The sequence below is a fragment of the Nanorana parkeri genome, unplaced genomic scaffold (genome assembly GCF_000935625.1).
Source record: "Nanorana parkeri isolate BGI_ZX_2015 unplaced genomic scaffold, ASM93562v1 scaffold344, whole genome shotgun sequence".
NCBI lineage: Eukaryota > Metazoa > Chordata > Amphibia > Anura > Dicroglossidae > Nanorana > Nanorana parkeri.
This window is the reverse complement of record NW_017306612.1, coordinates 970534-986422: the sequence shown is the minus strand read 5'-3', so window position 1 is coordinate 986422 and position 15889 is coordinate 970534. Positions and strand designations below refer to the sequence as shown.

General features: G+C 44.7%; 1 protein-coding gene across 6 annotated transcripts in view; it reads right to left on the bottom strand.

The window, feature by feature from the left end:
- The window catches only part of RPS6KA5 (ribosomal protein S6 kinase A5), a 46006-nt gene that overhangs the window by 1969 nt on the left and 28148 nt on the right, over positions 1-15889 (bottom strand). For 4 of the 6 annotated variants that reach the window (XM_018558502.1, XM_018558507.1, XM_018558505.1 and 1 more), the window contains 7 exons: positions 10946-11071; positions 8789-8922; positions 7755-7848; positions 7016-7186; positions 6455-6646; positions 5570-5729; positions 1491-1654 (listed from right to left, as the gene is read on the bottom strand). In XM_018558502.1, the coding sequence (XP_018414004.1) occupies positions 1491-1654; positions 5570-5729; positions 6455-6646; positions 7016-7186; positions 7755-7848; positions 8789-8922; positions 10946-11071 (1041 nt within the window). The remainder of the gene's footprint in view (positions 1-1490; positions 1655-5569; positions 5730-6454; positions 6647-7015; positions 7187-7754; positions 7849-8788; positions 8923-10945; positions 11072-15889) is intronic. The other 2 variants (XM_018558503.1, XM_018558504.1) reach the window with 2 other exon arrangements.

The following is a 15889-nucleotide window of genomic DNA, read 5'->3' as shown; positions in this document are numbered from 1 at the left end:
TTGCCCCGTGGGGGGGGGGGGAGGAGTCCATTGCTACCCTGAAGTATCGTCAGCTGCAGCGGCCAGAATTACAGTAAATCTGTTGATTTGTCCTGTGTAGACACCAGCCCAATTCGCAGTAACTTATGAGCAAAAGCAGGAAGGGACCTACAATATAATTTCTACATTGTTGTGGAGCAGTAAGCTTTTTGTGTTATAGCATTTATATTTTTGAATGCAGGGTACACAACAATTGATAGAACTTACTGCAAAATGTCTGTGAAGGTTCTCATTTATCCCGGTCATGGTATATCTGTAAAAAATAAGTCAAGGCAACTGGACTCGCTGTATTTTTCTTGAAGGCATTTCACCCGTCTGATGTCCAGTGAAACGTCTTCAAGAAAAATACAGCAAGTCCAGTTGCCTTGACTTATTTTTTACAGATGTACTGCAAACGCTTTAATATCAAATCATTAGAGTGCAAAAACTCGATCTCCCATTTTGCAACCCATAGTGCCATGTTTTTGCCTCTGTAAAGTGCCAGTTTCTTGATTCGACAGATATGGGGACCCTTGGCATGGGTGGTTAGATAATATGGCCAAAACACAAACAATACAAAAGTAGATAGATGCCTTTAAAATATAAACAAGCTCAACTGTTTAACCACTCAAGGGACTTAAAGTAGTATTAAGGTCTGGGTGTTTTTTACCTTAATGCATTCTCTGCATGATGGCAAAAACTGCCCAGAACCATTTTCTCCCCCAGTCTCCCTCCGTCACCCCCCACACTTACCTGTCAGAGACGCTCGTCCCCGCCGTCAGTCCCGCAGTGATCCTCCGTTCCCTGTACTTCCCGGTTGCAGGGGGAGGATACTGATGGCAGAGAAGCCATATGCTCCTTCTGCCATCAATCAAAGTTTTGGTCAGAAAGAAGGGGCGTGGCCTGCCACAGGGCTGTGTGTGTCTATGGACGCACACAGCCACTGCGGGCACGGGTGCCTCCCTTAGAACGATGGTGGCACCCGTGCAGGGGGCGGAAGGAAGAGAGGTGCGGGACCCACTAGAAAACGAGGAATTTAAAACTTTTAAAGAAAAAAAGCAACATCCTCTGGCAAATGTGGGCGTCCTAATGGCAACTATTTTTTTTTTTTTTTAAAAGAAGGTTTAAGAACACTTTAAGGGGATTTAGGGAGTAAAAGCCCCAGGGGCTCAAATGGTTAATAAACAGTAAATAGAACCGGTAATACTAAGGTAGGTTACAAGCATTGTGCATCCACAATTGAATTCCAGGTTTTCTGTACTCTAATATGTTCCTGTTAGCATTCAAAGGGTTACCTGAGAGCTATCTGGGACTGAGGTAACCCATAAAAAGCATCATTTTTGTAATCTCCTAACTTAAAAACACGCATTTTCATTCCAGCGAGTGAGCCAATAAAGTGAAGTAAAACCATGCCACATCTAAAGACTGTACGAGTACATTGGTCATACATAGGATGCATCACAGAATCTCACATGAAAAGTGGCTTTGACGTGTGTGTGTACAGAAGCTCCGGCAGAGCCAAGGATATCGGGGGTCATCAGAGGATTGGAAGATAGTTGGCTGCCATCTTGAAGCCATTCGTTATACCTCAGTGTAGACATCTTAATTCTTTTATTAGGATCCACAGTGAGAAGCCCTGCACAGAACAAAGCAACATAGCAACATTGTATTGTCAGAAAATCGTAATTCACAACCAAGCGTTGACTACAGTGTCACATAATATGTGGACATTACTAAACTTCAGGCTCCATGCTCTTCCCACAAGTGACCCCCCGTACCAAACCCATCCAGGAGGCTCCCTAATGTGTTTGTTATCCTTTCCTTTTAATATACTTAAAAGGAGAACTATGGGGTTAAGGCTTTTCCCCATAGTTCTCCTTAGGGTAACGGGAGGACACAAACTAGCGTCCTCCCGTCACTCTATTAGATGTCTTCAGGCCAGTCACATGATACACTAGGTTCTCTTCCTCTCTCGACCTTCTCCAGCAGTGGATCAGAGATGAAGAGAGCAGTGCCGATGTAGTTATGATACGAATTATGCTGGGTGTCATTCAACCCATGAGAGAACTTGGACTGAGATCTCTGAGAGCATTGAGTCTGCAGGGGGGTTATAACAGGGAAAGCCTTTCCTTTTTTTTTAATAGAAAGTGCTGGGCATGTAGTTTCTATTAGCCTGGAGATGGGCTTTGAGGAAGCCTACCAAAGCCACAAGATAGCCTAAAGTATTTTATAACCCCATACCTGACCACATATTCCCATTTAATTACTGCTTGTTATTAACAATCATTACAATCTACTCTGCTCCAGATGCAATAATATAACGTTGTTACGATCTGGGGACCGGGGCACTAGGACACAAGAGGCTCCGGGTTTTGCGGAGCAATCTGAAGCAGGGAAAGGGACTAGGAAACTGAAGTAATACCTGGGATGCAGGTCAAAGGGAACCCAGGGACTAAGGTGACCGTGCGATTATAGGGAGTCCAGACACAGGGGACTAGGACAGGGTGACTGCACAATAACCGAGGGTTGTGCCTGAGGTGCAGAATCTAAGGAGGGCCTGGTCTTCCACAGAGCTTCCAATGGCGAGGATGATTGTGCGGCAGGACACCTTCCAGGTTGTGGCCCTCTGACACACCCATGCAGACATGACTGTCCCAATAGACTGGGGACAGCACTGGGGAACTGGACTCAGTGGCAGGTAGGGATGACTGATACCACACAGAGGCAGGGGCGTCCCGAGGCTGGGTGACACTCGGAGCGGTAACCGCGTGTCACCCCACCCGAGACGTCACTGCGCGTGCGCGATGACATCATCGCGCACGAGCGGCGGTATTCTGTTACCTGCCGGTGGCCATCTTGGTGATGGACGCCAGCAGAGAGAGGAGGGGACAGCCACCCGGCGGGATAAGGTATGCAGCCGGGTCCCCTACTCTCTCCTGATACTGTCGGGCGTTCGGTCCATGATCGAGCGCCCGACTTTTCAGAGGGGGGTGACACCAAAATGACTGAGTCATTTTGGTGTCACTCCTCCAATGGTGTCACCTGGGTGCGGGCCGCACCCCCCTTGTGAGGCCACTGCACAGAGGTACAGGTTACACCAGGGGATGTGCACAGGGGATGAGAGCAGCACTATGGCTGAGGATGGATTGGAAGTTACACATAGGGGAACGCGCATTGCACTGGAAGTTACACTCAGGGGAGTGTGCGCTGCAAAGGGGCTACGGATACACTGAGAGATGTGCACTGGGGAACATGTGTAGCACAAGGGCTATGGATACACAGGGATGTGTACTGGGGAACATGCGTAGCAAACAGGTCACAGATACCCTGGGAGATGTGCACAAGGGAAGGTGCATAGCACTAGTAGGTGCACTTAGGGGGGTACACTAGGAGATGTGAACTGGGAGACGTGGAATGTGCGTTGCACTGATAGATGCACCCAGGGGAATACACTGGGAGATGTGCACAGGGGAACATGCGTAGCTCAGGGGCTGCGGACACACTGGGAGGTGTGCACCGGGGAATATGCGTAGCACAGGAAGTTACACACAGGTGAAGACAGGTAACGAAACACAGGGAAAGGGGTGCGAGATATACAGGAACAGGAACACTGGGAACAGAATCACAAACAACACAGCTGAGCAAACTCACAATGCAGACAGGTAAATGCAAGGAAGGGATACCAACAGTTCTCACAGGGACTCACTGGGAACTAGAGCAAACAGGGACACAAGGAACAGCAGAGAGGGAAATAACCAAACTGGGAGATCACAAGGGACTAGAGCTGCATCTAACGATTATTTTCAAAATCGATTATGTCGATTAGTTGTTGCAGCCCTACAAGGGACACACCAGGAAACCAGGAAGCAGAAGGATCCAGGGAAGCATGAGGACACTGGGAATCACGGAGGGTCCGGCACCAGGGAACAGACATGTTGCTCGAACTCAAAGCAACAAGTGAGGGAATCCAAAATAGTAGAGGAAGTGTGAAGATTGGCTGAACCCTGTGAAACACCATAGGCTGACAGCCAAGCACCTGGGACCAAGGGGAAAACCAGGCACGGACGCAGGACATTGTGACAAAAGTTATCATTTTATGATTCGAAGTAGCTAGTCCTTTGTACAATAACCGTAAATACTTTTTTCCTTGTGTCTCACCTTCCTCATTACCTGACAAGCCCTGTTGTCTACCACAATATATGAATGCTCATTTGTTTGCTTTGTTAGGTACAAACTGATTTTTTGTTTCAGCGTACAGAAGAAAAAAAAACAGGAAATCCGAAATTAAAAAAAAGAGAAGTGTTATTACAAATCAATAATATCCACTCAGAGTAAAAAAATAACCACTTCAAATATTACACAAAAAAAGAAAAAGGAAACTTAAAAAGGAACTAAAAGATTTTGAATGTTTTAGATACATATGAAAAATCAGCCATGGAGAGGAGTGGCAAAGGGGAAGTGACAAGCGGGCTGCTTTCAAGTGTACGGCCGCCCAAGCTCACTTGTACAAAATGGCCTGAAGCAAGGCCTAAATGTAGAAAAAAAAAACACCTGCCCCGCCCCCAGACATGCAGTTCCAGGCGTCGAGCGATAGGAACTCCACACACCCCTACCTCTACTAAGATGGCAGCCCCCACACAGACATACAGTGCAGAACAAGGCATGGTAAGATAGTAATATGGGAAAGATGAGCTGCAGGGAGATCACAGACAACACTGGGGATTAGTCCTCTGCCTTTTGTGGGCACAGCTTCTACAGTACAGGTCCTATTTAATGCTGCCCCAATAATACAGTTTGGACTCCTCACAATTTCCGTGCTTTGCTGTCAGAATGTTTGTTATTAAAGGAGAACTATGGGGTCAGGGGTTTTTCCCATAGTTCTCCTTAGGGTAATGGGAGGACACAAACTAGCGTCCTCCTGTCACCCTAAGCTCAGTATACCGCGAGCTACAGCTCCCTATATACTGAGACGCTGCAGCCGGAGCGGATCCCGACATCGATGTCGAGATCCGCCCAGCTGTGTGAGTGACAGCTGTCTCTGCCTATCTAGAGGCAGAGCCAGCTGTACCTGCCCCCTCCACCGTCCGTTCCGCCAGTCAGCCCCTCCCCCGTCACAGCAGAGAGGCGTGACAGGATCGAGAAGTGAGCGGAAACCGGCATGTGTTCGCTCACCTCCCGATCTACTGAGCCGACCTGTGACAGTCTCATTGTCACAGGTCGGCTAGAACTATGAGGTGAGTGAAAAGCCCCTCCCCCTCATAGTTCTCCTTTAATGCAAATCATATTTATTTCTTAGAAATTGAATTTAATGGAACTGTTTCCTAGATTCTGGACATTTTTTGCAGCAATCATAAGAATAATGTATACTATAAGTCAATTTAGGAATGACTGATACTCACTGGTGCAATAAAGCCTCTAATCTTTTATTTTTTTATTTCCTTAGTGAAATTCTGCCAAAACCGATAACACTTTATAAACAAAAAGTCATAATTATATTAAATAATACAGACACATGACTCGTGAAATACAAATTCATGATTTACTGCGATACCTTGTATCAAATCCTTAGCCTCCTGTGAGACATTCTTCCAGCTGTCTCCTTCAAACGAGAAGTCTCCCTGCTTTATCTTCTTCATGATGTCCTCCGCTGTGGCGTACGTTACCGTTCTGTCGTGACACTGGAAAGGTACCTGACCCGACAGCATTGTGTACTATAACAAAGAAGACAGTAAAAGGTAAGAAACAACAAAGAAAGCAAGCATGGGAAAGTGGCAGAGCCGGCCCCCGGCATTCATACGATGGTTGTATGTTATGATTATTATACAGGATTTATGTCGCGACAACAGTTTGCGCAGTGCTTTACAATATAAGGAAGACATTACAATTACAATACAATTCAAGACAAGATGGTGAGGGCCCTGCCCCTGAGGGCTTACAATCTAAAAGGGGAGGGGCCAGTGATACATGAGGAGGGAGCTGTGTGGGGATGAATTGTCTGAGAACGTGATGGTTGAGGTGGGATAGGCTTCCCTGAAGAGATGAGTCTTTAGGGATCACCTATAGGCAGTCAGAGTGAGAGATAGACGGACAGGTTGGGGTAAAGAGTTCCAAAGAATGGGGGGAAGACTCTAGTGAAGTCCTGGAGGCGAGCATGGGAGGAGTTGACAAGGGAGCTGGAAAGCAGGAGATCTTGGGAGGAGAGTAGGGGACGGTTAGGGTAATACTTTGAGACTAGCGATGGGCTCAGGCGTGTTCGCAGCTCCACGCGCCGAGCCCGCCAGGAAGCTGACAGCACCAAACACATTATCCCGGTCCGCAGCTGCAGAATTTTATCCTTTGGGCGATTGAAAACCAGTGCAGGGATTGACAGAGAGGGGGTTGCAGATATGTTGAGATATTTGGCAGTAATGAATGTGAGTTTTCGATTCATACTCACTAAAATGACCCCAAGACTCCACAGGTCACATGACTCGTCGTAGCCATTAGCATTCAGGAGTTCCGGCGCGGCGTAATGCAGCGTAAAGCAAGGCGTTTTCAGAGGCTGGTTATCCGGAGGCTTCAACCTCGCAAAACCGAAATCTATAATTTTTATCTCACAACTGTCGCTTTCGTCTGTGAAAAGAAAATTCTGAGGAACAAAAAGAAAACAAAATGACAACATATCCACTGCCTTTCTGAGCAGGGAAGTCTTCGGATTTAAAGGATATGACAGTGATTTTGGCACATTATATGGGGAGACAGAACAGGAAGAGCAAAGAAATCTTTCTTAAAGGAGAAAGCATTATTTTCTTTAAAACAGTACGGAAGGGTTAGAAGCTCTGTCGGATTTCTGCTGCTGTCTGTGTCCCTTTGGGAAGGGATTTCCCTCCAATTTCTGTCTCAGTGGTGGGTGCCAGACAATAGGAAGTGAGATAAAATCTCCCCAAAGGTGACACATACAGCTTCACAACCTTAGAGTTAGGGGTTCTAGGCCTCTTTGTTTCACCTCTAGACGTACCTCTGGTTTTAGGTCCCTATGAACAACTCCGACATCATGCATATGACTGACTGCGGACACCAGTTTCCGCATGATGTAACTGGCTTCTGACTCGCTGAATGATTTCTTCTTTTTGATGCGTTCAAACAGTTCCCCCCCTTTCAGTAACTCCATGACTAGGAAAGTATGAAGCTGAAAAAAACCCAAAAACAAACCATTTAGCACCATCTTAAAGTGGACACGACAGCCCTCTATGTTCCCTAATCGTTGGCTGCTAATGCCTGCTTTATTACATTCTAAAGATCTTGAATGTGGCAGCAGAACCTAATTGTTTCTGAATTCCTGTGTCCCTCCACAGACAATGAAGAAATAAAAACTTTGTTTTTTGGCAAATAATATACTTCTTTTTTTTTTTTTACCCATAAAACACAAAGTAGCAAGCAATACAATCTATATGGCTGCAGTAAAGTAAAAGCTGAAAATACATAAAACATACAGAGTACTGAATACATTTAGTCAGCCACAATGCTATATATAAGCATTCAAGCGAATGTATAAGAATAGCGAGGAGTAATGTGCCCATTGCAGTGAGCACATCATCTGTTTTCAGTCAGGTGAATTTTGACTGGTTGTTAAGTAAAGACAAAGATGGCACTGAAAATTAAATCACCTTGAATGCCTGAGAAACCTATCCCCATACCCCTTACCTGGGAAAACTAGTAAGGAGCCAGGAAACAAGATGTATGGGGGTTTTACCAACCTGGTCATGGTAAACATCGTGCAGTTTTACTATATTGGGATGGCCTTCACAAAGCCTCATTGCTGCAATTTCCTTCTGTGTGTTGCTTTCCATACTATAAAAAAAAAAAATACAAATACAAAATAATAAAAAAAAAATACAAAAGTAAAAAAAGACTAAACAGGATGTTGCTACACTTGTTTTATTTTGTCCATCTTCCTTTTAAAAAATGATATACAACTCCACCAGCTAGGTACCAAGTCTCTTCATGAATCTCAATCTTTTGTTGGTGCAATATTGCTTTTTTATTACATTAGGTTTTATTTACATGGGAAAATCCATAAGTGCAAACTCAGTACTAATTTGTTTCTAAATACACAGCAAAAAAATAGTTAAAAGAAGGAACAAGGTTTGGAATATGCTGAATTAAACATTAAAGGAGAACTATGGGGTCAGGGCTTTTCCCCATAGTCCTCCTTAGGGTAACGGGAGGACACAAACTAGCATCTTCCCGTCACCCTAGGCTCAGTATATAGGGAGCTACAGCTCTAAGCTTCTAGGGTAGCACAGACTGACAGAAATGTTTCAGTGTTTTCCCCAGCAATTCTGTAAAATGTATAAAAGTTATATAAAAGAATGATAACGATCAGTACAACTGTCATGGGAACATTAGAGTGTCAGCTCCTCTAGCGCAGAGGCTGATGTGAATTATTTTAATGGTACAACTAGGTCATTGCTATATAAATTTAAAAATCTATCCGGTTTATACTCTGCACCAGAAGACCAGCTGAATATTATTATATCTGCTTTAATTTCCTGTATTTTACAATCTCTGCAAAAAAAAAATAAGAGCGACAGCATATTCACAATCTTTGATAAATTTCCAGAGAGGCTCTTTATCCAAAAGCAGGCTCCCCTGTTGGTGCCAGTTGCATGAACTCGCTGAGAAGAGCCCAGCTTGGCAGGCGCGCAGTGTAGAAATGCATACACCAGTCAGGCCCGAGGATCACTCAGAGGCCTTGAACTCGGAAAGCTCCCTCGCCCCGGCCACGTACCGTCTGCTGATTATTTTCACGGCGTACTCCTGATTGGATTTTTTGTGCAGGCATTTCCGACAGATGGAAAAACTGCCCTCGCCCAGCGGCTTCTCCTTCAGATCAAGCTCGTAGTGCTGATAAAAAGGGGAGTCCTGCCAGAAAATGTAAGGCATGCAGATGAAAAGTAAGCGCTTTACATGGAAAAAATGCTGAAATGTTTACTTCAAATTTTGAGCAGAGACATGCTGCGTGAGCAAAGTTTATTAACCTTCTGCAGAGTCCACAGAGGAGAGGAAACACATGGAAACGGCATCGTGAAAAGCATAGGAAATGGAGGCACTAGAAGTCCCACCACAACCTGCCAAGCCTCTGGACCCTCCAGCAACCACATCATACATGACATTCGTTTATCCCTCTCAGCTGCTCACATTTTGCATGCCAAGCACCTGAAACATTTGTTTTTACCATTTTACAAGCACCGATGTTACACACATTGCAGACTTTTGAAGTTGAAGAACCCCCAACCCATATCTTTTCCTGGCAGCAAATAATGTACAGAATTAAAAAGGTAGAATATGTGATTCTATTCAGGGCAAGGTGACAGGTGCTCTTGAAATAATCACATGCACAACCTGATACTAACCTCCACTTCGTTCCCCTGTCACTCAGTTGTTCCATCCCTGCCCTCAGGACATACAAGGGTGTAAAGGAGCTTACAATCTACTCCCCTTCCTGCCAGAATGCAGAGCTTTGTCCTAAGCAGCCAATGGCCAGGCCCAAACACTGTCATGTGACGTACAGGTGGAATTAAGTGAGTCAACCAACTCGGATCTTACACAGGGTTTGCACACCTGGTTTCAACCAGGGTGGAGGGCTGTTCTTTCATGAGAACCTGTCACTTTGCCCTAAATGAGCCAAGTGACAGAGTGTCTTTAAAAAATGACACTTTCAAGAAAAAATACACTTAGATCATCACAAATGCACACACAGCATGAACCTCAAAACTCCTATTAAAGCCCATTTTCACCTTTTCAGAGGTAATGTTAAAAAACATACGCCAGCAATGTACACCAAGAGTACATTTAGCAGGCATATGCAATTGCTGTATATGAACACAGAAACTTACTTTTTTGTTAGCTGTACTCTTAATCTCCTCATGGTTCCTTTTAAAAATGGCCGCCTCTGTGCTCTGCAGGCAGTCTGTGTAAATGACAGGCTGCTGTGCACGGTGGGAACCACAATGTAGGGCATGGAAAACTACATTTCCCACAATGCTATGCTTTCCTCATGCATGAGCTTCTGGAATCTGAGCTCTCCACCCATTGATTAATATTCATAGCGGCAAAGCCCCCCTGGACATAGACTAGAGGAAGTCCTTAGCTGCTTTACAGCCAGAACAAGGCAATCCGACCCCCAGTGTCAGACTGAGTTTTATATTTGTAATCTACATCTGGAGTATGCGGTCCAGTTCTGGTCACCAGTACTAAGAAAAGATGTCCTTGGGTTGGAAAAAGTCCAGCGGAGGGCAACCAAACTAATTAGGGGTATGGAGGACCAGAGCTACGAGACGAGGCTACTAAATTTAAACATGTTCACATTGGAGGTGAGGAGATTAAGGGGGGATATGATCTCCATGTACAAAATGTTCAATGGTGACAGCAACATTAGCGATAAACTGTTTAAAATTAACTCCATTACAAAAACTAGAGGCCACCACCTAAAATTGGTGGAAAAAAAATTCCAGCACAAGGGGCGAAGGGGGTTCTTCACAGTAAGATCAGTTAGGGTCTGGAACTCACTGCCACAGACAGTGATTTCAGCAAAGAATGTGGAATTGTTCAAGAAACTTTTGGACGATTTCTTAAGGGACCGTAATATACGGGGGTACAGGTACTCCTAGAATGAGATCCTAATAGGTTGGACTTGATGGACTAATGTCTTTATTCAACCTCAAATACTATGTAACTATGTACTGTAGGCCTACTGAAAAGTCCATAAAAGTAAAGACGCCAGCAATGTGAGTCATGAAAATGTACACACGTATATCATCACTGCACCTGTACATTACCACAATATATACAAATCATTTACAAAGGTGGAAATGGGCTTTAACGTTAAAAGCTGACTCAATGCTGAGTAATACATCGAGACCCAATATAGTCCCATAAATAGTACCTTCATCATGGCGCTTCTTGCTATGTTTGTGACGCCAGGACGCTCCGTTCCAAAGTGAAACTGGATAGGATCTGTGATGGCGGCATTGGGCTTGAACAAGATGGATGGAGCGACAAAAGAATATCCCTGAAAAATAAACCTGTTATTACTTTACCTTATACAGTGATAACATGGACTATAATTACAGCACACAGCGTTTGATCAATATAACTATGTTCCTTATTTTTTCTTCCTTTGCCCTCTGTCACCGTTCCTGCTCATTTTCTTTCTTATTTTGGTTGGGAGTGTGTCTCAATAAACATGAGACCAGCTGTTACTCTCTGGATCGCACAGATGCTCGATTGGATTGCGATCTGGAGAATTTGGGGGGTCAAGTAAACACCGCAAATTCATTGTGTTCCTTGAACCATTTGTTGTAGTGTGGCAGGGAGCATTATCCTGCTGAAAAATGCCACTGCCATCGGGGAATATCATCTCCATGAACGATGTAAAAGAAAATGTCATTCATCAGACCAGGCCACCTTCTTCCATTGCTCCGTGGTCCAGTTCTGATGCTCACATACCCATTTTAGGTGCTTTTGGTGGTGGACACGGGTCAGCATGGGCACCCTGACCTGCCTGCGATCACTCGGCCCCATACCCAAGAAACTGCGATGCTCTGCGTGTTCGGACACCTTTCTATCAGAACCAGCATTAACGCTGTCAACAATTTGAGCTACAGTATCTCTTCTATTGGTTAGGACTACACGGGCCAGACTTCCCTCCCCACGTACATCAATGAGCCTTGGCTGCCCATGACCTAGTCGCTGGTTTTCCTTCCTTGGACCACTTTTGGTCGGTCCTGACCACTGCAGACCGGGAACATCCCACAAGAGTTGCAGTTTTGGAGTTGCTCTGACCCAGTCATCTAGACATCGCAATTTGGTCCTTGTCAAAGTCTCTCAAATCCTCACACTTGTCAATTATTTCTGCCTCTGTAATATATCCCCCCCACTTCCAGGTGCCATTGTAACCAGATAATCAATGTTATTCACTTCACCTCTCAGTGTCATCATGTCATGGCTGATTGGTGTTTATATATTTATATATACTATTAACTATCAGTGGGTGAGGAAGGGGTGATGTTGGTGGACAGAAGAAGTATTTAAATCAAGAAGTATTTAAATCAAAGTACTAGGCACCATGCATAGAACCTGTGCAGCAAACAGCGAGCGGGTGAATAGGTGTTGGACTCCATAGGGAAATCAGTGAAAAGTCAAATGACACAACTCAGTTTTTCACCATTTGAAATGGCAAATGTCAAGTGAACCGACGAGACTGGTGTAGGTGAATAAAAAAACTGGCTGCATTATACACAAGGCAAATGTTACAGGAGTCCCGGATTTCCCTATGAAGAATGAGATTTGTAGATGCCAGAAGAAATTCAGTTATTGTAGTCCAATAAGTTGAGCATTTTTTTCTGTTTATGTTCTTTATAAATACAACAAACCTTTCCCCAGGAAACCAACCGTGTGTTAGAAATAACCCCTTTAATGTCTAAAGGTGAACCACAGAAGGCGAGGCAGGTGAGGCTTTCACAACTGCAGGAAGAGACTATTTACATTCTGCGGTTATATTCCTGGTTTGTGACATCTGATGATCCACTTCTCTTACACACGCTGACACTAATGGCTGTAACTCAGCAAACTGGATAATCCGATGACCAGCAATTGAGCTTCTGATGGAGAAATGGAAAGGAGGCGCCTCCCCTGAGCATGTTACCCTGTCAACAAGATGATAAAAGTGCTAATAAACATGTCAGAGGACAGATTCACAATGGCACCACCAAGTCCATAATTCACCTTGTAGGCGGCTGTTGAGCCAAAATGAGAAATGGACAGAAAGTTGTTTTATGTTGACAAACAAGTTCCTCTTCATTGGGTACAACAGGCCTCTTCCTATCTGATGTGCCAGCCAAGAGCTAAATATGCAGGTATATTAGGAAAATAAATGTGGTTATGAGCCATAAGTTGTCATAGACCAAAAAAAGTCAGTGAACATCATGTGAAAAGTTTAAATAACAATGATGTTTTATTTCTTTTGCTGTGTTATATTAATCCGTCCCATTCCCTTCTGTTTGTGATCTGGTGATCCTGGAACACATCTGCTGGTGATGCTAAAACACCCTTATTGCTCTCACACAGACTGATATACACTATATTGCCAAAAGTATTGGGACAGCCCTCCATATCATGTGATTCAGGTGTTCCAATCCGCTCCATGGCCCCCGGTGTATAGGAGGAGGCACCTCGGCATGCAGACGCTTCTACAGACATTGGTGAGAGAACGGGTCGCTCTCAGGAGCTCAGTGACTACAAGCGTGGTACCGTGATAGGTTGTCACCTTTCACATTTCCATGCTACTAAATATTGCGCGGTCACCTGTTACTGGGATTATAACAAAGTGGAAGCAACTGGAACAACAGCAACTCAGCCAGGAAGTGGTCGGCCACGTAACATGACAGAGCGGGGTCAGCGCACGCTGTAAAAAAAGATCCAAGCTGAGCTGCTTATTTAGCGTGGAAGTAAATATTTCCCCAGGCATTGCCACGGTCTGTATACAAATAATCTGCAGGCAGAAAGGATTAGCCTGATGAAACCTTGTTATCTTCTTTATGATGAAACCAGCAGAAGCCTGGATGTAAACACAGAACAGTTGCAGTATACAGCTTGAGGGTCAACGTGGATGCGGAGAAAACAGTGTAGTCGTTACACGTGAAAACGTGACATAGACAGTACAAATGAAGGGGATAAAAATACGTTGCAGCTGTTGCTGCGCTTGTAAAAAACATTCGGATGTCTCGGGAGGTGCCAAAAGCTGCTCAATACATAGGAGCGCAATGTCCTCTGCTTTGCTTACTTATGCAAAAGGATTCTGGGTAAAGGAATGGAAATGCGAGCATCCGCAGTGCAATGCAGTTAAACTATTGGGCCAAATGTGCTCTCAACATGGCCACTGAAGAAAGCTGAACTACTACTTGACTTGGTTGTGTGAAAATCTGCCCCCTGACCTTAAAGGTCCAGCTCCCCCACAGAACTGACATTTAGGCCTTGTTCACACCAAGCACAGAGCAGATCCAGACCAGAGCAGGTGCAGAGCGGATCAAAACTGCGTCCAATGTATTCCTATGGTATTTTGACCTCCAGTTCACATCGCAGCGTGCGGATCCAGACCAGATCCAGATCCGGTGAAAAAACTGCGGAAAGCCCTATTTTACCTGCTCTGGATCTGGTCTGGAACGCAAAAAAAACCAAAAACGCATCAAAAACAGGTCAAAAACGCATCGTGCGTGTGCAGAAACCTGACCGGATCTGGTCTGCATTTGGTGTGAACAAGGCCTTATGGGTAGTCTCCAGGGGAGCAGGACACTATCATTTGGATTTATTATGGCAGATCTGAGGGCAGAGCTGAAGATTTTGGTTCAGTCTTACCATTATAAGCCTGCAGGTGATTCAAATCCCCATAAACCACACAAAACTGTTTTGGGTGGAGGGGACCTTTAAGTCGGCTACAGGTTGGGGGTGTGAGTGCACTCTGACTGCCAGAGGTCTTCCCCAGCTACGGTCAGAGACGTATACACTCGCAGCATGTATACAAATATATTTATATGTGCCTAGACTGCACCGGTCTGACTTCTGGAGAACAGACATGAAAATGCAACACTGCCGATCCATTATCATCCCAATATCCATCTGCTGCTATCGGGGTGTATGAGCTGGTCTTAAGGTTCCCTTACACCTTGCGACCATCGCAAGAACTTTATCTTGCGATGGCTGTAAGCTCATTGAAAGCTCGTACGATCTGCCCATCTTGTAGAAACGGTCGCACACCTTCCATACACTGTACGATTCTCGTACGATCGTGGGATTTCCCGCGATTCTTGTACGAGAATCGTACAGTGTATGGGCACCTTAAAGCCCGCTACAAACAAGATAAGCTGATTGGGGTAATGATCACCCCAAATATATCTAAATAGATGCAATACCAGATGGAAGACCCAGGGTAACAAGCTCAAAGTGCGAATGGATAGTTCATCCAATATTGTAGAATAAGAGGTATCTGCCCTTTCGACATGCTCCACAGGGGAGTGGAATTACCTGTTAATGCGATGGAGAAAAAAGCTTCCTTCATTTTTCCCATTGCTTCTACACGATCATTAAAGGAAAGTCTCTACTATGCAACATTTTTGATCAGAATGGCCACTTGCTTTCCGACTAGCTTTTCCCTTTGATGCCTTTCACTTTGTAAAGTGTTTAATAGTAGAATCTCCCCATGAGTGGGAGGAGCTAAGCAGAATGTGAGTGGCCAGTCTGATCAATAAAGTTGCTTAAAGGCACATATCAGTAAAAGAGAATGGTATGCGGCTGCTTTCTCACTGGATGACGCATAGTAAGCTAGTTTGGAAGATACTAAGTATCAAAGCCCCTGTAAATAAATAAAAAATAACCCCTTAGTACAAAGCCACATGAGTGAAATTTTGGCCACATGGCTTTCTTCATAACCAAAGTGACATGATCGGGATCACGGTCACATGGCTTTCTTCCTAAACAAAGCCACATGATCGGGATCACGGTCACATGGCTTTCTTCCTAAACAAAGCCACATGATCGGGATCACGGTCACATGGCTTTCTTCCTAAACAAAGCCACATGATCGGGATCACGGTCACATGGCTTTCTTCCTAAACAAAGCCACATGATCGGGATCACGGTCACATGGCTTTCTTCCTAAACAAAGCCACATGATCGGGATCACGGTCACATGGCTTTCTTCCTAAACAAAGCCACATGATCGGGATCACGGTCACATGGCTTTCTTCCTAAACAAAGCCACATGATCGGGATCACGGTCACATGGCTTTCTTCCTAAACAAAGCCACATGATCGGGATCACGGTCACATGGCT